Genomic DNA, 27,723 nt, shown 5'->3' on the forward strand with positions numbered 1-27,723 from the left:
TGTGTGTGTTTACCTGATGAAGCTTGCGATGTAGACATTAACAAAGGTGGCCATGAGGTGGGGGGGGGGGGGGGGGGGGGGGTAAACAATAGCGCCCCCATCTGGCTGTGTCAGGTTACAAAGCTGCCTCACTGAGTGTACACGATAACAGAAACTCCAGGTGTTTTCCAGTAAAGACCATGATCCCTTACTGGTGTCATGATCATCTGTTGAGGCGTGACGAGGAGATCATGAGACATGGATTGGATTGTGCAAAAGCTGTCGAGTCCTTTGGGCTAGCCTTGCTCAATGGAAAGAAAACGACTGATTCACGATAGAACAAAAAAAAAGAAATGTGTGGAGCATTCCAAACCAACCCTGCTCCTTACAGCACAGAACCATTAACTGGACTTTTCAGCAACTGGTTGGCCCCTGGACCTCGATTCTGCAAGTCTCTCCGGGACAGATCCGTTATCCTTCAATGGCCCGGCAGCGTGTTCATAACACACGGGTGATTTGGGCTGGGTACGAAAGGCTTTGAAACGACGAGGAGCAGCAACAACACAACACAACACGTACGCAGGGTGCACATCAATGGCAATTGTGAATTTCTCCTGGATCAAATTCACAGACAAACACAACATTAGGACACAATAGAAGTCACCAAGTTACCGCCTATATGTATAAATAGAAACAATCACAACAAAGAACATTAAAACTGAAAATGGGGCTTTAAAAACAAACATTAAAAAATAGAATATGTAACGTTACCATGAAATATTCACACACATTAATAAGTATATAGAGGATCTCCTGCATACAGGTAGAAATGTACAGCGGACCGACATTATGTTCAAACAGTGTGAATAGATAGAAGCTGACTATTGTTTGAAATGTGTAACAATACAGTAATTCCCTAACCTGACACTGCCAGATGGGGGCGGTATTGTTTTCACAAGTCTTGTGGACACAATACCGCCCCCGTCTGGCAGAGTCAGGCTAGTAATTCCCTAACTCAACCTGAAAACACTGACGTAAGAAACGTAACTCCCGTACGTACGGAAAAAGCGTGCGCAACTCTCACGCGCGCACACACAAACGAAAATGGAATGAGCCAAGGCTTTTAGTTGTTTTCTCCCCCCCCCCGCTCTTGGGGGCGTTCTCGCTCACATGCACATTGCAAGGGGGGGCGGTCGGAGCCCTCGGGTGCTGCCCTCCTCTCTGTGTCCCCGGTGGGGCAAACGGGGCATCGTCTCTAGGCGGCGGCCTCCTCCAGCGCCGGCAGCAGGCCCCTCTCTGTCAGGTGAGCCTTCAGGGAGTTGAAGATGTGGAGCTGATGGTCCGGGCGAAGGGCCAGGAGCTGCGCGATCACCTTGCTGGGGTTCGGGCCCCTGGGAGACAAACGCGGACGTTAAAACACACACATTCGGTGGACGGAATTAACTGCCTGGCTCACCTGTCAACGGCGAGTCAACTTTAAAAAAAAAAATATTCACCTGCCAAAAACGATTGTTTACCAGCCAAAACAATTATACAATCTTTTAGAGACGAGAGCAGCCTTGGAGTTTTAATTAAATACTTTCTTTCTTTTTTGCATTTTTTGTGTTTGTTTGAAGTTCCCTGCTAACATTGAGAGGTTGTGTGTGTTTACCTGATGAAGCTTGCGATGTAGACATTAACAAAGGTGGCCATGAGGTACTGGCAGTCGAATCGATCCATAATGCCACCATGACCCGGGATGGTGTCGGCAAAGTCCTGAAAAGGCAAAGGACATTCACAGTGCACGTGCTCGGAATGTGCCTCAGTGAGTTGGTGCATCATATCCGATAATGTATAGAATCCAACACAAGACACATAATGTATATATATCATAATGTATAGAATCCAACACAAGACACGACATCTGTGCTATATACGTTGTGTTCTTCACCCTACCTTGATCTTGAAGGCCCTCTTGAAGCCACTGGCAAAGAAGCCTCCAAACGGTCCCATGATGGAGGCGAAGGCAGACAGAGCGATGCTGTGGATCTGGAACGGATAGAGGCGCACTGTGGTCTGGAGAGAGAGAGAGACGAGGAAGGGTTCAAACAAAATGTTCACACTCACCCTCCACACAGACGTCACAACACTCCACCAGCCCATCAACATGGTAGTCAACAGTTTGTATGATCCCTGATCCAAAGAGATAAAGCCAAACATCAGAGAGAGAGAGAAAGACACAGAGCAACAGGAGCTCCAGGCGAGCCTTACCCATCCCGTGAGTGTCTCCAGGGCGCTGGGCAGGGCGTAGTCCTGCAGCTGGAACAGCTCCGGGGGCTCGCAGTCCACCTGGAAACTGTTGGAGTCGTTGTTGAACTCCACCGGACACACAAAGTAGCGGCAGCCTGCCATCACATAGGACAGCTGGGAAGAAACAAGAGTTAAGAGTTAGTCTCTGCATTCACACCACTAACGGTAAGAACCTCACCGTGCTACTGGAGAAGCTCATTTAGGGGAGCCAATACCTTCCCAGGTCCCAAGACGGGAGGACACTAGCAAGGACAGAGTCCTGTCATAATGAAGGGGTAAACCAAAAGCCTAGGGGACAACATGACATCCCTGTGCTATTAGATGAACAGTATTGTCGCAATACTGTTACTCCCCCAAAGCCCAAGATGACATCATCACGTCTTCTTTTGTCCTGACCAACAGTCCACAACCCAAAGACAATCAGTTTCCGGTCATAGAAGACTAAAGAAGCCACACAATATTCACATTCACATGTTTTCTGTGTGTTAAAAATCAGTCTTAAACATTACATTATTAAATTACATTATGTCATTTAGCAGACGCTTTTATCCAAAGCAACTTACAATATCACATTTAGTCAGCAGTACAGAAAACAACTATGCAACACAATCAATGACGGCTAATACATTTTTGATGGACTAGAGTAGCACTTTGTAGAAAGTAGTTTGAGAAGGAATAAGTAACATTCGTTTTTTTTTTTTTACACATTTATGATGATAAAAATAGTTGACGATTAAGTTTATGCCGATCGAATAATCGATTCATCGATTAATCGTGGCAGCTCTACTTGATACCAGACATCTTGTCCTTGGTTTCAGAATCCTCTCTCGGACAGGTGTGCAGTGAAATTCACTTCATCTCTTACCATGATCCCAAACACAACGGTGGCGAAGAAGCCCCCGATGAAGCCCTCCCATGTCTTCTTAGGTGACAACTGCAGAGGACAGAGTGTGTGGATGCAAGGTTAAGATATCACCATGTATCATACCACATCTTCTCAGTGTCCAGAACTTCAGAAAAGGACACACTCAAAGCTCTTCAATGGGAGGTTCAGGATTTTAAGAACGTTTTTACATCAGAATTACAGCTATACACGGTTTTTTTTTAACGCAGGATGTGGTAATTGCCATTGACACTTTCACAATGCCTCCCAACCCCTTCAGCTGCTCTTCTCTCTCCCTCCTCCCTGAGCAGTTTGCTCACACGGCTGTGCTGCTCTTCTCTCTCCCTCCTCCCTGAGCAGTTTGCTCACACGGCTGTACTGCTCTTCTCTCTCCCTCCTCCCTGAGCAGTTTGCTCACACATCTGCCCAGCGCCAGGTTAGCCAGAATGAAACTGAAACTTCCGGTTAAAACTTTCAAAATAATGTCAGCAACGAAGCAGCAAACCTTGTATCAAAATACTTGTGATTACATACAGATTGCATTATGGAGTGAAACTGTGGCTGTAAAGCATTACTCAAAATTTATATTAATGTTAATGTTAGGGTTTTATTTTGAAAGCCCTACGGCGGATGACCTACTTTTACTTTCTGGCTGACTTGACGCCCATGCAGTTAATGTTGTTGCCTGTCTGAAACACACTCGTGTCATCCTAGGAGTGCTGTAATGCACGTTTTTCCCCCCCTTCTTATTTTCTTCTGTTGGCATATTCCGTCAGTCGCGTACCATTTTGACCAATCAGGGGGCGTTACTGACCAATAACCACAATTCCTCTTAGGACATTAAAACTTTGGATTGAAAACTGTGTAATGGAACATTGTTTACTACTCCAGCAAGTAGCCCAACACTTAGTAACATGCCAGCAACAACAGACAAGAACTAGTTCCTGTAGCCTGCCAACTTGAGCTAATGCTTTCTAAAGATTGTGATTTCCCAAGGCCAAATAGATACCACATATATAAACACAAACCTGCTTTGCTAGCTCAGTCTTGTTCTAACAAGTAAAGTAATGTTTTCATGGACAGATTTAGTCAGGGGTGTTGTCTACGTGCTACGCAGGTATACGCAGTATACACACTGCGAAATGACTCAGATTTGCGTATGCGCACTGGGAAATGCGCTATGATACGTATCTTTTTCAATTTCCATTCATAAAATTCACCCTGTGCGCTCTGTGTGTTACCCTACGTTCACACACAGCACCCAAGCCTTGCCTTTACCCACGCTTTTAAATAGGCGTCCTTTTTAGTCAATGAGGCTGTGTACACAGGGCGCCTCAACGTGAACCTTCCGTGTACCCACGCCTCGCCTGAGCTGCGCCGATTATGACGTGAGTTCTATTTTCAAGCCGAGTAGGCGCGTGAAGGCAGACTTTTTTCTGTCAAGCCATGAAAGAAAAACGCAACAATATCCGTGGGAAATGGCAAAATCTCCGCCCACTTCCGGCCAAAACCACGCCCCCCATTGTGTGCATTTTTAAGCTAGTAGTAGTAGCGCCGTATGTCGCCGACTCACCGCACAGCTGATGAGGATGGCTGAGCTTCTCGTAACATCAACGCTGAATTGTGGAGTCATATTTTACCTTGAGTGACGAGACATTGTTCATTTGAGCACTGCTATGAGTCATAGGAGTGCTGTGATTCTGATTTGAGCACGTTCTAAATGTCTAGTTGACCAATCCGATTTGCTTGGTCGGAACTACCTGACTTGTATAACAGTGATTCGTAGGATAGACTAATCCTTCCCTTTTTAGTTCCTGAGAGTGACAACAACACAACCAACCTTGATGAGTGGGGTGCGGCCAAAGAAGAAGCCAAACATGTAGGCCATGATGTCGTTGCAGATCACACAGGAAATTGGCACAATGAACCTATTGAGAAAAATCAGGCTTTCTATCAGAGGCATACCCTGACTCTGCCAGATGGGGGCGGTAACTTGCAGTCAGGTTATACGGGACCCGTTCGAACAAGAATCTATTCAATACCATAATGTGCATATCATCAGTCTCACATGCCTCGTGAGCCACATGGAAAATGTAATTTCATTAGCTAATGGTCTGTTACATGCTGTGTTTTTCTTCTGTAGACCTGAGTGAAGACTACCACACATAAACTTGGGAATGATAATCAGCATCAACCAAATTCAATTATATTTTTTAGAGAAGACATTAGCAGAGAGAAGATGCCCTATATGCAGTATAAAAGCGTATGAGGGACAGTCACAGGTTCCTTACCAGATCATCCCCTCAAACAGGTTGTGGATGATGAGATGAGACTGGGTCACCACGATCAGCAGGGTCACATGAGTCCAGCCAAACTGGGGAGAAAACACACAAAGATCTATGAGACCAAGATCGTATATAGTAGATAGATTCATATGCTGATGATAGCAGAGATGCAATCATGTTTGAGGCAAACGATTTCCTGGCGGTGAATTCGGAAGAAAATCCACTTTGTTGAATTGGTGGCAATCTGGGAAGAACCCAACGGTAAAAAGGGGCAGCGTTAAACGCTAAATTACCGCTTTTGCGAAGACAGGGCCCAATGTCTCTGTAGCGTTTCCTAAAGCCAGAGCTCAGGTTGACTCGGCAGCACGAGGTGAATTATAACCCGTTTACCCTTCAGTGTAAACCTTACAATGCATTACTGTGGGCCAGATCACTACATGCCACGTGTTGTTTATAATGCTGTTCCAGACACTAACCTTTCTGTTTAACCAAACCAAGTCAGGAGACTTTGAATCAGTGCGTTTGGCTCTGTAGCATTACTCCCCCTTATGGTATTGAGCTGAACAGTCACGTGACATGTGTTGCCCCGCAAGTGAGTTTCCCATTCATTTTCTCCATAGACATTTTCTTTTGGCGGGGGGAGTGAACCCTTAGATAATCGGGGGGGGGGGGGGGGGGGGGGGGGAGATGAATTTAAAAAATGTTCACCCTATCTTTTTTTTTATATATATACATTTCTTTAACCCATACAGTCTGTGGTGATGGAGTTGAATACTCTACTGATATTGTAATGTTTTAAACCATAGCGAGCCCTACTTGGAGGCCTGCATGTTAGTAAGTCTCATCAGTAAGCCAGCAGCCTCGAGGCAGGAGGAGAGCGGGTCGGGTCGGGTCGGGTCGGGAGCCACTCACCATGTAGAACTGAAGGCGGTAGTGCTTCTTCACCAAGCTCAGCACAAACATGCAGAAACCTGCAACACACAAGACACATACAAACAAAGAGATGTAGGCCAAGACATCCCAACTGTAACAAGAAGGAGATGAATCCAGTCATAATCCAGGTCATCTTTGGTCAAACTCGGGCTAAATTTAGAAAGACCCATATCAAAAATAGCCCAACATGCGAGTCTGACACGTGAGGCTGAGGTGAGGTGGTCTGACAAAGCAGGGAGTCTCTCAGCCAGCAGGACTTTGATCAGATCAATTCAATCATCAAGACAGTTGGAGCTCTACATCGCCTTGGTTTCTGCCACTTGAACGGATGAAAGCTGAGACCATTATAGCTTAAAGTCGAACTGAACCTGTTCGTCACGTGCATAATGAGTCCGTTTCAGACTGAAAACATAGTTTGTCTAAGATGACAGGTTGAGAGGCGGGTCATAGTATCATGTCGATGATTTTATTTGACAATTCTGGGGACTGGATTGGGCTTTGGCCAATCCTGGCGTGTTCCGCCTCCAAATCGAGTGCGATTCAGTGTGTTGTGGCGCTGCCCTCGGGAAGAGCCTTTTGACGGGAGGAGTGGAGCTCAGCGAGCCGCAGGCAGCCAGCTGCCTTCGTGTTGCCGAGCGGAGAGTGCAGCACGTCGGCCTGGAATCTCCTAAGTGCGACCCCTGACAACCAAGCTCTCGGATGCGCGCGCCATTATCGCTGCTATAACGATACGATATCCCTGGAATGCGCGTTTTAACGAGCCAGTTACATTTCTTTGCATTCTTAGAGATTATAGTTTTTGTTTTTTATCCATGTTTCTAACAATTGGCCAAGTTAGTAGTTAGTTTATGGGATAGGAATTCTGCCAGATGACAGGCACTAGGCGCCATTTTCGACTTCATTTGGAAGAGAAAATTATCCAGAAATGAAGATTTGATTGACAGCTGCATGTCGTGATATGATTGGTTGAAATGGGGTAGAAATTTGATAGTACTGGGTAGGGGTGTCACAATATATCGTCCCACGAAATTTCGCGATAGTAAAACGTCACGATATGTATCGTTGAGATGAAATCTCATATCGCAATTTTTTTTTTTTTTTTTTTTTTTAATAGACAAAGAAACGTCTTTGTTTGTTGAAGTTCAATGTGTGGAAAGTAGTTCAGTTGAACAAGTCTCTGAAGAGACACATGAGAAGTTATACAGGAGAGAAACCATTCAATTGAGTTTCTGGCAAAACTGTTTACTTGACAGGAAAAACTGAAGATGCATACAAAATAGACTAAGAAAAGTCTTGTTGTTTGAGTTTGAAGAAAAACTGAAGATGCATAATGAGAATTTATACTGCTGAGAAACCTTTTAGTTCAAAGTAAATCTAAGTGACGGTGTAACTCATTCTATTTCAAGATAAGCCTTATCTCCAATCTCATGTTTTTTCTAGTTGTTATTGTAATAACAATTTCCCACAACAGCATGTTTTGTATTTGTGCATTTCAAATAAAATACTACTTTTCCAGTCATATATTGTCATTATTCAAGTTTAAAAAAATATTGTTAAAATCGTATCGTATCGTTATCGTGAACCCAGTATCGTGATACGTATCGTATCGTGAACTGAGTGTATCGTGACACCCCTAGTACTGGGTGACGTCAGCAAACTGTAAATTACTGTTATCAATGAAATCTTGAAAAACAAACTTTTGATGTGAAAAAGTGTGAAAAACTAAAGAAAGTAGATTGTTGTGATTTTGTTTGCATACATTATTAAATAGGTGCACTGCATACCCGGGTATTTGAACTAAAAGAAAAGAAAAGTCATTCTTGGGTTCAGCTGGACTTTAAATAGCTTCCACTTGACAGAATGTGGCTCCTCCTGTCTGAGTTGAGGTGGCATCATGTGTGAGATAGACGGGCCGCTCAGTTTCACCTTGAAGCTCGGAGGCAAAGAGGCTTCCTTCCTCACCACGTCCTGTTTGGCATCAACTATCATGCTGCACCAGTGAATAACGAGCAATGTGCACTCGGCACAGATAACGGGGCTTCAAAAGTACGATGAGCGAAATAACTAACTTTGAAATAACTAACCTAATCCTAGAGCCATGTGATTTCTGCTATCGCGGAATCGCGGGCGGAATTGCGGAATTGATCAATAAAAAGGAAAAGAGATTGAATACTATCAAATGTGTCTGTCTGAAAACATCATCCTGCGATGAAATATGTTTGAAAGGTCTTTAGGTGACTGATCTAATTATCTATTAGAATTGAAAACATCCATTTTAGTCAACATAAACACACCTGACGTTATCTTTACAACGCGGACTGCAGAGCCGTAGCGACGTTTATTCATTCGCACTTATTAGCACTATTTCTGATGGTAAAATGAGCGTAAAAAGCAAAACACAGAATTCAGACGAATTTAAACGGGAAAAAAATGGGAAGAAATAAAATAGAATTTGGGGGGGGATCATATGGCTCTACTTAATCCCCTATACAAATCAGAAGCTAATCTTGCTCATTTTGACACTTCAACAACATACATGGCGGTTGATGGACACAACAATGTAGCGCTGTGGGAATTAATTGAAGAAAGTAGGCAGTTTTAAGGTAACAGCATGGTACCGTTGTAGCATAGAGATGGTAGTGTGGTAGTGGTACACCACATGTGTTGCTTGGCTGTCAAACTGCCTGTGTGCAGCTAAATGTGCTGATGTAGCGGAGCTTCAGAATGCTTCCAGTTTAACCAACAGAAGATAAATGAACGTTGAATGAAGTGAATGAATAAATGTGTCTTGCATGGACCATTTACACATGATGTTGTGACACATCTGCAAAATAATAACTGTGGGAACTCTAGGCACACATCACGGTAAATTACTCTATTCTAGAGGGCTCTTTCTTTGGCATCATTTATAGAACGTTTTGGGGCTTATTTGTCAAACTGGATCTCGGTGCTGCTCGTACCTGTGACGTAGAGAGCTCATACCTCATACCTAAAAACACGATTTCAGACGGAAGCCCGTCTTTATTGTCACACGAACACACTACAACACATGCATGCGGCCACAACACACACTCATGCTGACGGTGGCCGGTGAAATATGTCCTCTGCATTTGACCCATCCAGGCTTGTCCTTTCCTCCGGGGGGCAGGCCAGGAGCAGTGGTCGCTATTTCTTTCCAGCGCCCGGGGACCATCATTGGACCGTCATTGGACCAACTTCAGATGTTGTCGTCACTGGTCGGATGACGATCTTCTGCATGTTTTTAGTGGGGGGTTATGTACGGAGGAACCCCCTGGGGGGTACGGGGAGAACATGCAAACTCCACACAGAAAGGCCCTTTCGACGAGATAGCCCACCTGGGCAGTAGGCACTGCAGATATGGGGGGGGGTCACAACTCCAGCGCCCACAGCGTCCCAGGCGAGAATCGAACTCAGGACCTTCTACCTGCTCGTACCTGTGAGGTAGAGAGCTCGTACCTCATACCTGCTCGTACCTGTGAGGTAGAGAGTTCATACCTCATACCTGTTCGCACCTGTGAGGTAGAGAGCTCGCACCTCATACCTGCTCGTACCTGTGAGGTAGAGAGCTCACACCTCATACCTGCTCGCACCTGTGAGGTAGAGAGCTCACACCTCATACCTGCTCGCACCTGTGAGGTAGAGAGCTCACACCTCATACCTGCTCGTACCTGTGAGGTAGAGAGCTCACACCTCATACCTGCTCGTACCTGTGAGGTAGAGAGCTCACACCTCATACCTGCTCGCACCTGTGAGGTAGAGAGCTCGCACCTCATACCTGCTCGTACCTGTGAGGTAGAGAGCTCACACCTCATACCTGCTTGTACCTGTGAGGTAGAGAGCTCACACCTCATACCTGCTCGCACCTGTGAGGTAGAGAGCTCACACCTCATACCTGCTCGTACCTGTGAGGTAGAGAGCTCACACCTCATACCTGCTCGCACCTGTGAGGTAGAGAGCTCACACCTCATACCTGCTCGCACCTGTGAGGTAGAGAGCTCACACCTCATACCTGCTCGCACCTGTGAGGTAGAGAGCTCACACCTCATACCTGCTCGCACCTGTGAGGTAGAGAGCTCACACCTCATACCTGCTCGCACCTGTGAGGTAGAGAGCTCACACCTCATACCTGCTCGCACCTGTGAGGTAGAGAGCTCACACCTCATACCTGCTCGCACCTGTGAGGTAGAGAGCTCACACCTCATACCTGCTCGTACCTGTGAGGTAGAGAGCTCACACCTCATACCTGCTCGTACCTGTGAGGTAGAGAGCTCGTACCTGCTCGTACCTGTGAGGTAGAGAGCGAAGGAGATGAAGCGGTGGTATTTGCTGAGGATGCGAAGCGGCTCCTCCCTTTGCACCAAAGAGAAGAAGTAATCCGTCACCGTCTCCCCGTAGAAGAAGTAGTTCACACACAGCAGGAAGTACCTGTTGGAGGAGGAACATACATACGTACATATATCACAGTTCCAGGAGTAACGACTAAGTTAGGCCTAGTTTACGCGACAGTGCTCCCCTCCATGAAACGGCAAACTTTTGTTGCGTTTGGGGGCCCTCCGTTGAAATAACAACGACATTATCAGGGCCTGAGGGGACATTCACACCAAAAGCGTTTTTTTCAGTCAGAACGCTATGAAAATCATGTTGAGAGCGCTTCCATTGTGCACAAAACACAGCGCACGGAGCGTTTTTTTTGTGCTCCGTTTGTTTTCCCCTGTAGACGCGTGCAGTACGGATCAGAACACAACGACCACACGGACGGTAACCAGCTAGTTTTGTCTGTTTGATGTTGTTCACTGTCAACATGAAAGCCAGATTATTGCCAATTCTGGCAGCAGCGGAGGTTGAAAATCCCTCGGGAGGAGAAAAGGTAGGTGGAGTGATAAAGACGAGCAGGGCGCTTTTCCTCTGATGTTCAACTTTTTTCAGCTTTAAAACGCCCACAGCGCTCCTCCAAAAACAACAGCGCTGAAAGCGCTGAAACGCCAGGTGCGTTCATTAAAAGAGGAGCACGTCTAGCGCGTCCTTACATAGAGAATGAATTGCAGAAAGACGCTGGCAGCTCCACAAACGCTTTTGGTCTGAATGTCGCATTGTCGCCTGAAAAGACATAAAAAGTGAAAGCAGGTTCCAGAGTGGAATTCTTTGACGACGACGCCCTTAAGTTACCGCCCCGTGTAAAGTGGCAAAACACAATGCTTGTGAAAAGTGTGACGACACGGCCCCACCTCACGCATGGAAGACAATATGAAAGACAAATAGAACATTCAACGAGCCTAGTATCAATATACTGTGGCCTTAATGGCACAAGTCAATTGCACTGGTAAAAAAAGACATAATGGGTGGCGCTATTTAATTAATTAAACTACCCTCAAACTCGTGGCCAGATGCATTGATTTCCTTTGCCAAGTGCTGCAAAGAAAACTGGTATTTTTTTCCGAGTTTTTATTCTTTAATGCAACCAATCAGCAGCAGTGGATCATCATTACTGTACATTTGCGGCTCCGGTCCGCACGCGAATCGTTATCACAGCGCCGTCGTATAACCGCAGAACCAAAGGGCAGAACACCACGACGACGACAGACGACAGTTTGCTGTTTTATGCAGGGAGCGTTGTCGTGTAAAGCGTGACATTCAATATGCCTGCAGAAAAAGCAGGAGAGGTTAAGTTAAGTTAAGTTAAGTTAAGTTAAGTGTTGTGCCTGGTGACAGGACTCGGCCATGTTTAAATGTTAGGACGTTTTGCCATTACAAAATGACTAAGTGAACGTTGTTTTTCAGACTGACAGCATAGTGAATGTCAAGAGACTACTGAACTATCACACTAGACATCTGTACACACCACTAGTGGTCAAATCAAACTGATGATTCACATTCACAATAGGACTGCTATTATTATCTGATTGGCTTAATAACCTAGATCTAGAGGGGGAAAGTGAATTCAGGTCACCGAACAAACCTCGGGAAGTCTGCAATAAAATAAAACATAAGACAACACAATAAGAAACAAGTAAAGAAGGATATTCAAGTCCCTGGAAACCAAAAATCAATATGCTTTTTGAGTTCATCACACCACAGGAACATAGTTAATAAGCCACCAGCCAAATTTGAACGATGATGATCGTCACAAAGTTTATAAATTTAGGTTTGAAAGTCATGGAGAAACAAGCAGAATGTGTGTGTGTGTGTTGTGTGTTGTGTGTTGTGTGTTGTGTGTTGTGTGTTGTGTGTTGTGTGTGTGTGTGTGTGTGTGTGTGTGTGTGTGTGTGTGTGTGTGTGTGTGTGCGTGTGTGTGCATGTCCTCACCAGCTCAGCGTTCTGAACCAGGGCAGGTGGTAAGAGTGGTAGACGCTGTAGCCGATGGTGATGATCTCTTGGAAGCACTTGATCTGGACACAGAGTACCTGTAGAGGCAAACACACAGCAGAGAGGAGTTGATGCAGTCTGTGTGGTGAGTTTGAGTATGTGACGGAGTTGGCAATTCAGTGTGCCGACATGCCAGCAAAATGTTCAAATTCACTGATGGGTATCGAATAAAGTAAAAAAAGATCTAATGAGGTACTCTAGTATCGGTATCACATGAAGTACTGCTATTGTGCTGCTATCTGAAGTTTTTTTTAACGATACCCACAATCTCACAATACTCACGATCATCATGAGCACCATGGGGCCCAGGTAGATGATGAAGAAGAAGAAGGAGATCATAGCCAGGGTGAGGATCCCTCTTACCCACCAGTTCTTCCATCTGAGCACACACACACACACACACACACACACACACACACACACACACACACAAGACAGTTCTCATTTACAAAGTGACCAATATTATTGATTCATGTTCAAATATAGAAGTTTCTCAAGGTTATGAAGCTGCTCAAGGTTTTATGGAGCTATTACTTCTATAACAGTATTGCCACTGATCAAGTTGCACTGCACACACACACCTGTTCAATGTCTGTTGGAAGGTGAAAACAACACAGAAGTCAATAAACATTATTAACTGTTTGGATCACTAAATTGACATGTTCAAAACACCCTCGGAAAAGAAGAATCAATACGAAAGCTAAAAAGTGGAGCCGTGTTGTCCTGTGTGAGAGGATGGGCTGTTACAGAGACTCAAAGGTCCCAGGCTCCACCTCCATCACCCTGAGGCTCCACCCCCATCACCCTGAGGCTCCACCTCCATCACCCTGAGTGGATCAATAGACGATCACACACAAAAAACAGTAAATCTGCTTTCATGATTGATTATCTGCAGACTGACTGAAGCCCACACAGGCACAACATGTCAGGAGGAGACTGGAGTGCAATACACCTCATGTGCTTCATATAGACTGCTGCTGTACGACTACGAACTAGGGCTGTCACAGAATATTCTATATTCAAATATATATTCGGAAAAGAAAAAAATATTTGAATATGAAAATTTATATATATTTTTTTTTACATTTAACCAGGGGGGGGAAATGGCCAAGAGGGCAACATAAAAACATACATTGTTTGCCTGGTTATTTAAAAACATTACAAAAGTGTAGGCTACTACTGTATTAGTATTGACTGAATAAATATGAAAAAAAAACAATCTTTGTGTTGAAAAAAAAAAAGTTATAATAAATATACCAAGTAGTTCTATAAGCTCTCTGGTTGTATTGGTTTGCCTTGCCACGCACGCACGCACAAAAAAAGCATTTGAATATATTCGAACGAATATGTTTTGTTTTTTATAGGGAATATTCGAATATGATTTTGGGACCAATTTTGACAGCCCTAGTACAAACACAATGCAGCCCCTGTGCTTCATGTAGACAGCTGCTGTACAGAAACTATGCGTGCAAAGGAATTCTTTCTGTATGAATCATGTCTCACTGTGCAGCCTGAGGTGTACATGCAGGAAAAACAAGGGTTCCTCTGTCAGCTTAATGGTTCTAGAGGAAAACATAATAAGTCAGGAACCTTTGAACCTTACTTCTATCGACCCGAAATCGGGATATAATGTGAAACACAACTAGAGCTGCAACGATTAATCGACGAGTCGATCGACAGAAAATTAATCGACAACTATTTTGATAATCGATCGATTAATTGTTTTGAATACAATTTTAAGAGAAAAGGTCTAAATTCTCTAATTCCAGCTTCTTAAATGTGAATATTTTTCTGGTTTCTTGACTCCTGTATGACAGTAAACTGATATTATCTTTGAGTTGTGGACAAAACAAGACATTTGAGAGCATCATCTTGGGCTTTGGGAAACACTGATCATCATTTGCTACCATTTTATAGACCAAACAACTAATTGATTAATTGAGAAAATAATCGACAGATTAATGGATTATGAAAATAATCGTTAGTTGCAGCCCTAAACACAACGGGTGTTTTCAATGTTCTGTGTGTCTCTGGGGCGCGGCTTCAGGAACTGCTCTGCTTCCTCGAGGAAGTAGAGCAGATCTTGAAGCTGCGCCGGCTTGCATGACTGTTATTTGAGCTACAGATTGTATTTACTCATGTTTCTATGCACAGAGGGCTGGGCAATATATCTATATTATAACCATGGTGTAATATATATATATATATATATATATATATATATATATATATATATATATATATATATATATATATATATATATATATATATATATTTACTCATGTTTCTATGCACAGAGGGCTGGGCAATATATCCATATTATAACCATGGTGTAATATATATATATATATATATATATATACGGTATATATATATATATATATATATATATATATATATATATATATATATATATATATATATATTTACTCATGTTTCTATGCACAGAGGGCTGGGCAATATATCCATATTATAACCATGGTGTAATATATATATATATATATATATATATATATATATATATATATATATATATATATATATATATATATATATATATATATATATATATTTACTCGTGTTTCTATGCACAGAGGGCTGGGTAATATATCCATATTATAACCATGGTGTAATATATATATATATATATATATTTACTCATGTTTCTATGCACAGAGGGCTGGGCAATATATCCATATTATAACCATGGTGTAATATATATTAATATATATATATATATTTACTCATGTTTCTATGCACAGAGGGCTGGGCAATATATCCATATTATAACCATGGTGTAATATGAGACTAGATATCGTCTTCAGATATGGATATTGTAATATTGTGATATGGCTAGGGATGCACCGATCGATCGGCACGTGACCGGAAATGGCCGATTTCCACGTGATCGGCTTCGATCGGTGATCTGCGCCGGTCACTCTAAAATGCCGATTCGGTGAGCCGATTTTCAAGTAACGTCTGCGCACCCAAAAGCAGCGAGACCGAGACGGATGAGTTGCTGCCAAAACGAAAGCTGCCACTACACACTGCATGCCACAGCATGTCTTCGTCAGTGTGGAGCCGCGGACTGGAGGGGCCGGGTAGGTTGGAGTCCACTGCAGTCTGAGCGGCTCGCTTCACCTCACCCCTCTTCCGCGACCAGCTGCACTCCACATCACCGCTGCCTGCTGCTGCTGCTGCTATCTGCCAGTCACGTTGTAACGTGGATACAGGAGAGGACTTTTGTTTCGTATTGTGAATAGAACGACGAACATAATAATAAAACGCATCGGACCAGTGTGCAAGGTTTACTGTGCGAGATGATTTTTTTTCGAATGGCGGATTAAAAAAAACGGACTGTGTGTAAACTACGATATTCAAACTGAATCAACTCAAACTCATTTCCTCATCTAGGCTACTCAATAACAGCCAAATCCACAACTGTAGAGTGGGCATGGCTTCGAAGGTCTCTGGGCTCCACATAGGCTATAAACTCCTTGTCCATGGATAACATTTTGACGTTTATTTATTTTATTTTATTAGTTTATTTGGCAGGGACATATACAAAAAAAACATTAAACCCCATAGGGGAAGATATGCTTTGTAACAGATTTAGCCATAGGCTACTTTTCATCTGAAGCCCCTGTTCTGTTGCACGTTTTTTCTTTTGGAAAAGTAAATGCATGATAGCTGTGGGATATACTGGAATTAATTGTTTTATATTCATTGTATTTACACAAAAAAGAACAGCTCTGTCCAGTAACCTGGAACACTTTTATTTTGAGATGTTTTTGAGTGAGATCGTCCTACCTCATGCAAATGATAAGAAATGTGACATGAATGTTAATTTTCTATTAACACGTTCACTGCCATTGACGTATTAATACGTCAAAAATAATCCAACGGTTGACTGCCAATGACGTATTAATACGTCAAAAAAATGAATTTTTTTTTTTTGACCGTGGGATGTGCATCTAACCCTTTTACATCTCTTATATAATTATTGGAGCCACCGAACGTTTACAACCCATTCCACCGAGCCACTAAGTGGCGACAGTGCCCTCCTGACTAGAGGAAGGCAAGCAAAAAGCAGCCATTCTCATGAAAATGGATGGGGGAAAACGCTTTCGTTTTCGCGCTGATTGCTGGCGATGCGGGATTGCAAATTTGCATAATAGATTACAGGTGGAACACACTTTGAAACACGCAGCATAAATATGACCAGAATCGCAAAAGCTTCTCTCAACCAAAACTCCAAGAAGCGAGCGAGTCCATCCAGACTTCCTCAAACAGCGGCCGCGCAGACAGGCACAGGACAGCAGCAAAGCAGTGAGACTGGTGACAAGCTTGTGACGGCCGCTGCAGCCAAGAAGAACGCCCACGGAGGGAGGAGTTGGAAGCAACTCTCCCTCTCTCTCTCTCTCTCTCTCTCTCTCTCTCTCTCTCTCTCTCTCTCTCTCTCTCTCTCTCTCTCTCTCTCTCTCTCTGATTAAACCTAGTGCGTCTCCGGGAGAGAGAGAGAGAGGGAGGGAGAGAGAGAGAGAGGGAGGGAGAGCGAGAGGGAGGGAGGGAGAGAGAGAGAGAGAGAGAGCAAGAGGGGGAGGGAGAGAGAGAGAGAGAGAGCCAAAAATGAATGGTTAAAGTGACTGTTCTATCGAATTTCACAAAAAGCCGTTTATCTCTGAATAATTTTTCTGACGCTGAAACCATGCTGTATTCAACTGCTAATGCTTACATAACTACTAACTCTACAAACTAACTCTTTTAGACAGAGAAAGCACACATTCTATTAGTTCTTTTGAGATATTGTGTGTTCACAAAATCTTAGCAGAAAAGAATCCTCGGGTCTTGAAAGATGAGCCAGAATCCTCAAAAAACCCCTCTGGCAGAAGCTAACTACAGTAAAAAAAAAAACGTCTGGCAGTGAATGTGTTAAAGCAAAGTAAAAAAAAAAAAAAAAACGTCAAAAAATAACCCGTCAATTATTGTTCTTAGAAAGAAAATCGGAATCGGCAAAAATCGGTATCGGCAAGTCAGACTATTCAAAAATCGGAAATCGGAATCGGCCAACAAAATCGCAATCGGTGCATCCCTAGATATGGCATTTGGTGTTGTCTTTTCCTGGTTTTAAGCGCTGCATTACAGTAAAGTGATGTCATTTTCTGAACTTTCCAGACTGTCCTACTGTAGCTGTTCTGTTACAATTACAAGTATTTGCCTTTACCCACCCTTAGTTATTATAAAATCTCATTGTGTGAATATTTTGTCATGAGCCTTAATGAGCCATAACAGCTAGCAGATATATATACAGTATATATATATCTATATCTATATATATATATCTATATCTATATCTATATATACATATATACATATACATATACTGTACATATACATATATACATATATATATATATATATATATATATATATATATATATATATATATATATATATATATATATTTATTCACGTTACAGAATGATGCTTTCCCCTGAAAGTGTGTGGAGCGTACCGTGAGGACAGTCCTGACAGGGCCTTGTTCAGCACCTCGGGGGTGTCATCAGTGGAGGCGGGCACCTCGGGGACCCCTGACTCCGCCTTGCTCTCACTGTCTGACGCCCCGTCCTTCAGGTCGCTCTCTGAACCCTGACAGAACCACAGACACAGACAGACAGAACCACAGACAGACAGACAGACAGGAAGTAAGACACTGGCATTTAGTACAGACATCGATTCCTAGGCTCCAGGGCAATATATGCAGCATTATGCAATATATGCGTGGCCTCACCCGCACTATTTGCACGCGTGCACGCGGGAGTGTGGGAGAGTGTGTGTGTGTGTTGCTGCAATTCACATTTGCAAATGCAAATGCAGTGCAGCGTGAACTGGTCTGGCACTGCCAGGCTAAGCCTCTAAAACTAAAGATTATGAATAAACAATCCAACATCAGCAAAGCCATATATCATCAGTCTATCTTGAGTCACTCTGCATGTGGATTTCCTCTCCCACAGGATTTCCACTGCAGCTTGTGTGTGGGAGGGGCCAGGCAGCGCAGCGCCAAATCATCTCCATCAATGTTGTTGCTTTCCCGGTTCCATCTGTTCCCTGAAGGAGGCGTGTCTAAATCTCTGCCTCAGTGCCTCTGCATGGTCACAGTCACAGACGGTGGTCACAGTCACAGACAGTGGTCACAGTCACAGACGGTTTGCCTCAGTGCCTCTGCATGGTCACACTCACAGACTGTGGTAAGAGCACATTACAGCCCAGCTGATGGTGACAGCCAGCCCGCTGCTGCGTGTCTCTCCACCCCACCCCCCTCCTGACCTGACCTCTCTGCTGGCCCCGCCCCCCTCCTGACCTGACTTCTCTGCTGGCCCCACCCCCCTCCTGACCTGACTTCTCTGCTGGCCCCACCCCCCTCCTGACCTGACTTCTCTGCTGGCCCCACCCCCCTCCTGACCTGACTTCTCTGCTGGCCCCACCCCCCTCCTGACCTGACCTCTCCAGGGTTTCCCACAGGATTTTGAGAATTTGTGGTGGGGGACCGCAGACCCCTAGGGGGGTGCGGGGGCCTGCCCCCCCGTGAGATTTTTTTAAACATTTTAAAGTAAAATGCATGAATTTGGTGTACTTTGAGAAAGCTTAAGAGCAAAATTAAAAGGCTAGATCTATGAAGAACATGTCATCATTACTGTGCTGTGGGTTTACAATGACAAACTAAATTTCTCCCTATTCACCTTATGTAGCCACGCCCATTTGACCTGGTTGTGTGGCCGTCCCAAAACTTCCGGCTAAAAATAATAATAAAATAAAATAAAAAATGGCTGCGCTGCTCCAATATCATCTAACTCTGAATTAACTAATAATTTAGCCAATTGTATGTAACATACCAAATAAAAGCAAATGGCAATGTCTAAGAATGCAACGCCATGTAACTGGCTCGTTAAGTCTCGCATTCCAGGGAATTACGTTAACGTCTGCGCGTCTTTATTGACGTTAATGGCTCGCGCTGCTATCGCGCTGCCTCGGAGGAGAGACAACTATCTGAAGCTTTCTTTGTTGGAGTCCAGGTATGTTTTACAAGAAACTGCTCGTCATTGTCGACGATAACGTTATCTGACCTGGCTAACAGTGGATACTCGCTTGCTTGCTGTGTACCCGCTCAAAGTAGTAGGCTACGTTATTTATTTTACCCCTTCACTGCCCGCTCCAAAAACAACTCTCTTATTTTGCGCCGTGACCGCCGGAAGTGTTAGACGGACCCGGAAGAATTTGGTCCACTGTAAGGTCTGAACATAAGGTGAATAGGTCAGGGATACTCAACTTGCTTTGCCACTTTCGTGAAATGATAGAAGGCGAGGGGCCAGTTAATAAACAAACAATATACATTTTTCTGTAGCGGATTGTAGGTTTTTGGGGTGTCAGCCGGAGTTTAGGCTGACAGTGTTGTGCACACCGGATAGTTAGTTAGGTTAAGTTAGTTGGGTTAAGTACATACATAAGTGCCTGGGTAGCGAGCAGATGGCGGTATTTGACAATTTAGCAGCTAAATCATAGATTATTGAAAGATATTCCATATTCCAGACTATAAATACTAAACAGAAGTATTGGCCAGAATGACATGAACATTTATTGGACACTTATTCAGCGGATATCTTGCATGTTGCGTTCAGGTGCACTGTAAAAAAAAAAAAAAAAAAAAAAAAATTTTTTTTTTTTTGGGTCAACATCTTATTGTGGCGGTCAAAATATTATTGTGGCGGCCCGCCACAAATTCCTTTATGTATGGGAAACACTGCTCTCTGCTGGCTCTGCCCCCCTCCTGACCTGACCTCTCTGCTGGCCCCACCCCCCTCCTGACCTGACTTCTCTGCTGGCCCCGCCCCCCTCCTGACCTGACTTCTCTGCTGGCCCCGCCCCCCTCCTGACCTGACTTCTCTGCTGGCCCCGCCCCCCTCCTGACCTGACCTCTCTGCTGGCCCCGCCCCCCTCCTGACCTGACCTCTCTGCTGGCCCCGCCCCCCTCCTGACCTGACCTCTCTGCTGGCCCCGCCCCCCTCCTGACCTGATTTCTCTGCTGGCCCCGCCCCCCTCCTGACCTGACCTCTCTGCTGGCCCTGCCCCCCTCCTGACCTGACCTCTCTGCTGGGCCCCGCCCCCCTCCTGACCTGACCTCTCTGCTGGCCCCGCCCCCCTCCTGACCTGACCTCTCTGCTGGCCCCGCCCCCCTCCTGACCTGACCTCTCTGCTGGCCCCACCCCCCTCCTGACCTGACTATTCTGCTGGCCCCGCCCCCCTCCTGACCTGACTTCTCTGCTGGCCCCGCCCCCCTCCTGACCTGACTTCTCTGCTGGCCCCGCCCCCCTCCTGACCTGACCTCTCTGCTGGCCCCGCCCCCCTCCTGACCTGACCTCTCTGCTGGCCCCGCCCCCCTCCTGACCTGACCTCTCTGCTGGCCCCGCCCCCCTCCTGACCTGATTTCTCTGCTGGCCCCGCCCCCCTCCTGACCTGATTTATCTGCTGGCCCCGCCCCCCTCCTGACCTGACCTCTCTGCTGGCCCCGCCCCCCTCCTTACCTGACCTCTCTGCTGGGCCCTGCCCCCCTCCTGACCTGACCTCTCTGCTGGGCCCCGCCCCCCTCCTGACCTGACCTCTCTGCTGGCCCTGCCCCCCTCCTGACCTGACTTCTCTGCTGGCCCTGCCCCCCTCCTGACCTGACTTCTCTGCTGGCCCTGCCCCCCTCCTGACCTGACCTCTCTGCTGGCCCTGCCCCCCTCCTGACCTGACTTCTCTGCTGGCCCCGCCCCCCTCCTGACCTGACTTCTCTGCTGGCCCCGCCCCCCTCCTGACCTGACTTCTCTGCTGGCCCCGCCCCCCTCCTGACCTGACCTCTCTGCTGGGCCTCGCCCCCCTCCTGACCTGACTTCTCTGCTGGCCCCGCCCCCCTCCTGACCTGACTTATGTTGGCCCCGCCCCCTCCTGACCTCTCTGCTGGGGTTGACCAAATCAGGCTGGGTGCTCTCACGTCACTTGCACACAGCAGACGTTTGGCTCGGTGTCTCATGAAGGCTACACACAATTATGGGCCGGCATTACTGCAGCTGGATAGTTTCATTTAATGATTTTTTTTTTAATCCGATTTTTGTTTGTTTGTTTTTTCCTCTACAGCTTGTCTGCTGTTTTTTTTTGTCTTATTACTGTCTTTACTATGCTTTTCAATGTTGTTTTGCTACTAAACTATGCAACTTACTTACCATTATGTATCTTTACAATGGTGACAGGTGACATGCGACACGTTGGAATTTAATGTAATTTTTTTAAGCAGGTTAACTTTAAAAGTGTGTAAAGTGGGCGTGGCTACTGCTCACCCAGCTGAGAGTTTTAAAGGTGTGTAAAGTGGGCGTGGCTACTGCTCACCCAGCTGAGAGTTTTAAAAGTGTGTAAAGTGGGCGTGGCTACTGCTCATCCAGCTGAGAGCCTTTGCTCAGGTGCTGGAGATAAACTCCCAAATACGTTTACTACTTATTTTGGATCAAGCCCAGCCCACCTATCAAGGTTTGAGCATGGTTGACGAGTGTCAGGATGGAAGCACATTAGCACAATATGCAATATCGTTAAATACTCTTCTAATCATCTCTCTACTAATTCCAGGAATCCCTGTAACATTTAATATCAGACATCAAATATGAAGCCACCAACAGAGCGCACACGCGCAGACACGCGTGTGCGCACACACACACACACACACACACACACACACACACACACACACACACACACAACTGTTCTCCCAAAGGCAGCAGCGAGCGAGCGACCATCACTCACACTGATGAAACCTCTAGGCCTGTTGGTTTCCGTGGCGACCATATATGTCGTCATTCGGGATGCTGGAGTTAAAAATAGGCGCTGCTTTCAGATAAACACTCCCCCACTCGCTTCCTGTCAGACCGTCCGGGAGGCGGAGCTACACTGACACTGAGAGTGTCTTGTTTTGTTTACTCTCTCTCTCTAAATGAATTCAGAAAAACTAGACCAGCAGCCGCCCATGAAAGCAGCTTGATCACAATGATGTCCTTATGCCATCTTTCACAGGATGTTCCAGCTTTAAGACCAAAACATCTGAACCAATGAGCTGTGTTGATGCGGAGTCTGAACTCACTAGTTCACAGCCAAGAGACAGGCAGATGCAGGTGAAGGGGTTTCCTGCATAGAGTGCCCCCCTAAAGAGGTTTCAGCTCCCCCAAATGCCCCAAAGGCCTGATGTATTTGAGTTCAGGTCAGGACAACCTTGACAGCATAACTAGGGGTGTCAAAATTAATCGTTTAATCGATGCATCGCGATGCGGACGTGTGAATCGAAACGAATCGTTGACAGATGAATCGTTGGATTGTTTACGTTAAAATTTATTTATGTTGACATTCAGATTTTAAAGCACTTTCTAAGTAAAAAAGGGAGTTGATATTGATCTGACTGCTTGTATTAATTGATGAAAAAGTAGCCATGTGCAGTAATAATACAGGGAATTGAGGATGTGATACATGGAGCTACGATACTTTGAGCTGTATAGAGATGCATCGTGATGCATCGTGGAATTGAATCGAATCGAATCGTTGACAGATGAATCGTAAATGAATCAACTCATTGTGAAGCCAGTGAAGATTCACAGCCCTAATACTACTAACTCAAAATCAAGCATCTCTTCACTGTATCATTTTAGAGAATTTCAAAGTTTATGTCCCACAATTGTGATCTTCAAATGGGTTCCTTTCTAAACCTTGGAGTGATGTAACGCATTGCTCCATAAGCTCGGACTGACAATGACTGATATATTTGAGATCAGCACAACTCTGACTGCACACACAACTCAAAATCAAGCTTTTTTTTTTTTTTTTTGTTTACTGTATCAATTTAGAGAATTTCAACGTAAAGTCTCACAGTTGTACGTTGAAATGACTAGAGTGTAAAACTTGGGGTGCTGTGAAAACACATAAGACTGATATGTGTGTGTTCAGGATGACCCTGACCACCAACACACTGACCAAGAAGTCACATGTCCCCACGACAGTAACCATGATCACTCTGTCACCCCCAAAAAAGGCCCGTTCTGAGACAGGAAAACCCCATCATGCACAAACTTACTTGTTGACTTAAAGTTGATGCAACCCAATAGGGATGGGCATTTCTAGCAAAAACACTATTCGAAATTCGCTGGCCAAAGTCGACTTTTAATCGAAATTCGAAAATAAAAATAAAAATGTAAAAAAAATTAAAAATGTATTTTTTTTTTTTTTTTTGTGAAATGTTGCATTGTCTCCCCTGATTCTAAGGCTTTATTAATTAATAGAAAAAGCTTCTGCTGTGGATTTTTTTTAGCTCAAACAAGCATTGCACCACTGAAGTAAAGAACATGTTACATGACATTGACATTTTCGAAAATAAAAAACAGTTTTGACAATCATGAGTGGTTCATTAAATATTTAGTAGGCTCAGGTCTGAGTGCCAAAGGGGTGCCAAAGTCACCCCCTCTCCCTCTTCATGGGATTTCATCCGCCATTCATTTTTCCATGAACCTTGCTTAAAATGCTTATAAAAATTGTTTTACTTGCTCAAACCAAGCGATTCGACTATACTTAGAATCAGGGGAGACAATGCAACATTTCACTCACAATTTCCCCCCCCCCCCCCCTTTTTTCCCCCTTTTTTCGAATTTCGACTTTCAATAATAAAAGTCGACCTTGATAATAACAACGATTATTCGAAAATTCGAAATTCGATGCCCATCCCTACAACCCAAGTATTTTGCATTTAAAAACAACGCTCGGGGGTTTGGGTCCGTATTAAATGTGAAATTGAAGTGTTGGTGTTCAAGGTCTGTTCAGTTCTCAGCTGTGTTTTCCAGTGATTTCCTCAACCACAAACATTTAGTGCAACTGTTTTGAAAGGTCGTCACGACCACATCATCAGATTGTCATTTGGAACGCAACTGCTGCACATTCTGCCTGAAAATACAACACCATCAGCATCGGCTGTCTTCAACTAGGGAAGCAGCACACGGCCACTTAAAGACTGTATCAGTTTATAAGATGTTGAGTAGTTTATAAGATGTTGAGATTTGAAATGGTACTCGTTTGAAAACTTCAGGCGGCCTTAGTTTGGCTCTCGGCCTGAGAGTCATAATAGTGAGTTAAAAGTAAACTCAACTTACAGCCAGACAACAGAGCTGGTGTGAGTGGGGCCAGCAGAGCAAGGCAGCTGCAGGCAGCTTTGTCTCCAGAAGAGGTGCTGAGGCTATGTTCTTATCGTAGATATGGAGGTAGTCTGTACATAAAGTCCTCACGCAACCCTGACACAGAAGTCAAGGAATCAGCTTTAAACTGATGTGTGGGCCTGGGGGTAACATCAGACCGGAAGTAACTCCAGAGTGTCCCTATGTATGGAAAATAACTGAATCAATCAATCAAATCAAGTGCGTTTACATGCAAACAATAAACGGATAACTGAGAATAATCAGTTTATGGCAATAATCTGATTTCTGCGTTTACATGCACTTTAATTATCCGACAATAGGAAAAACCCGGGTTTACATGATTCAGTCAATTAGTCGGATTTCTCTCCAGAAGGCAGCGGTAATTCCGCAATAAAACAACAAAAGAAGTTGCAAAATGCAAAATCACATTTTCATTACTTCTTTGTCCGGCTCGGAGGATGGTTTAGGTGAAAATTAGTTTGTATCTCGTTGTCTAACTAGGGAGGCGTCGCTTTGGAAGTGTGAATCTGTCATATATTTCCAACTTTACCAAGCATAGAGCCCAGAGACAGGCAGGCGACTGAAGCACGTCAAATAACATGAACGATACAGATCTTGACCCAACTGAATTTAAATAGCTGTCCGAAAACGGAGAGAATTAAGGTATTTAGTGGCGGATAACTTGTGTTTTGAACAGCTGAGTAGGCTACGTTTTGTTCGTATAAATCTTTTTAATCCGTCATCTGAAAAGAATCGTCACACACAGATCATGGCTTGCACACTGAGTCCAATGCGTTTTATTAATGCGTCGTTCTATTTGCAATTCGAGACAAATATTCGTCATCTCCTGTATCCACATTACAACATAGCAGTGCAGCAACGGGGAGGCAGCAGGTCGGGAAACGCCTGTTGCAGGAGCTCCGCGCTGCTCACCTTCATCTCATCAAGCCGGCTGTGGTGCGCCATGGCCGGGGAGAAGAAGCAGAAAGGGGCCAGTGAGTGAGTGAGTGAGCAGCGTGCGTCTCCAGCTGCCTCTTTCTCCCGCAACGTGTACATGCGCAGATGTATAAACAAGAAAGCTGGTTATGCTGTATACATGCAGAGAGAAGACCAATTATTGGCCAGAAACCTAGTTGTGTTTATAGGTTTTCTCTTAACCCGTTTATGACTATAAACGGATAAAGCTTATCGGTGTATGCTGTTTACATGACCACTTGAATAATCAGGTAACTCCAGAAATCCGCTAATAAACAGTTTATTGTGTGCATGTAAACGCACTCAATGAACGAATTAATGAACGAACACTTCAGTGTCCTCAGTGTTACTCCTGCCAAGTGGACGACCTTCTGATCATGAGTTACACAAAGTCATTTCTGTCATAGATTGTGTTGCAAAGTTGATTTATCTACTGTTGACAAAATGTGATATTGTAAGTCACTTTGGATAAAAGCGTCCGCCAAATGACATAATGTAATTTCAACAATAAACAGCTCTTTCAAAGTTTATGAAGTATGACGTTAATGATAGTCTCTATATTCAGTAATTAACTGATTGCATGAGTCTTCTCAGCACTCAGAAATGCATCACCCCCGAAAGGGACGCATTTAAGAAAGCGCATAGTTGATTACATTTTCCCTGGCATGGGCTGGTTTTGGCTTGTTATGTTGTAGGTAGGTGGACAGCAGCCAGTTCCTTGACTTCTCCCCTATCGACTTTTTTCTATTCTGTAATGATGTCCTCTAGTCCTGATCCCCACATCAACCATACTGTACAGTCACCACTCACCACGCCCCTTTCTGGGCTCTGACTATTCACTGGGATGGAACGTTGACTTTAATGTTGACAAACAGACAATCTAAGGTTCTAATTGGCAATTCCATACGATGGGAATTAAACACGAGTGAGCAGCATCATCATCTCGCGAGACAGCAGTAACGTTATGCTCGTGTTGTTGATCATCTTGGCATTGTTGTTGTTGTTGTTACAGAGTAACAGACAGACGAACTACTAGACAGGCTATGCACGTTACATCTACTTCGTTCTCTCGTGTGTGGACATAACGCCATGCCAAAACTGCATTCAAAACTGCGAAGCGGCAAATTAACATAGCCTACGAGCTAGCTAGACCTTTTACAAGCCATTCGAAAACACAGCTCGGATAGCAGCAGCATTCAATCAAATTGGAACTTTTAGAATTGCCTCGCGTGTTATTCCTCCAGCAAAATACAGTGAGAATGACTTTTCCAGCGGCTTCCAAAGGTCTCGTCGTGTTCTACGAGGTGTGACCATCAACATAACCATACTGTATCAGTGGGTGTGACAAGCAAGGCTGTCACATTTGTGAATGGAGTTCGGCTTGATGTTTTATCTTCACAAGCGAGAACGGAACCTGTCAGAGCTAACATAATAGCTTTAGCTAGCTAACTGGTAGCTCCATGGTATGTTGTTAGCTGGCTAGCTAGCGTTAGCTTTCCTACCAAATTCAAGGAATGAATCCGGGCTGTTGTTAACGTACCTTGTCATCTGACTGCTGGAGCTGTATTTCGCTGTCTGTGGCTCCACGGTGCCTCAGCTCTGTCATCTTTAGCAACTCTTAGCCCAGCGACAACAGCGAAGCTCCTGTGGTTTCCGACACAGCGTTAGCTTTTGATTTGGATACTCGCAGATCTCCCTCTCTTATCTTCTTAGCTACACGCTCCACACAGCAGCAACAATTTT

General features: G+C 44.6%; 1 protein-coding gene across 1 annotated transcript; it reads right to left on the reverse strand.

Moving 5' to 3' along the window:
• Nucleotides 1-973: 973 nt before the first annotated feature.
• On the reverse strand, nt 974-27,686 carry cds2 (CDP-diacylglycerol synthase (phosphatidate cytidylyltransferase) 2). The gene is made up of 13 exons (XM_083645224.1): nt 27,521-27,686; nt 18,270-18,403; nt 13,036-13,132; nt 12,694-12,791; nt 10,676-10,815; nt 6,349-6,407; nt 5,443-5,525; nt 4,992-5,079; nt 3,134-3,202; nt 2,230-2,382; nt 1,915-2,034; nt 1,631-1,734; nt 974-1,370 (listed from the first exon to the last, which is right to left on the reverse strand). The coding sequence occupies exons 1-13, from the start codon at nt 27,584-27,586 to the stop codon at nt 1,235-1,237; spliced, it is 1,347 nt and encodes a 448-aa protein (XP_083501350.1). The 5' UTR covers nt 27,587-27,686; the 3' UTR covers nt 974-1,234.
• Between the last annotated feature and the right edge of the window lie 37 nt (nt 27,687-27,723).

The sequence above is a fragment of the Poromitra crassiceps genome (assembly GCF_964638095.1).
Source record: "Poromitra crassiceps genome assembly, chromosome: 10".
Classification (NCBI taxonomy): Eukaryota; Metazoa; Chordata; class Actinopteri; order Beryciformes; family Melamphaidae; genus Poromitra; species Poromitra crassiceps.

What these genes read in the sequence shown, in the direction of transcription:
- cds2 (XM_083645224.1), bottom strand. Translation starts at nt 27,586, where the DNA reads ATGACAGAGCTGAGGCACCGTGGAGCCACAGACAGCGAAATACAGCTC. An exon ending in TCCAGCAGTCAGATGACAAG is followed by an intron (nt 18,404 to 27,520) that starts GTACGTTAACAA and finishes TGGTTCTGTCAG; the next exon opens with GGTTCAGAGAGCGACCTGAA. An exon ending in ACCGCCTTCAGTTCTACATG is followed by an intron (nt 5,526 to 6,348) that starts GTGAGTGGCTCC and finishes TTTTCTCCCCAG; the next exon opens with TTTGGCTGGACTCATGTGAC.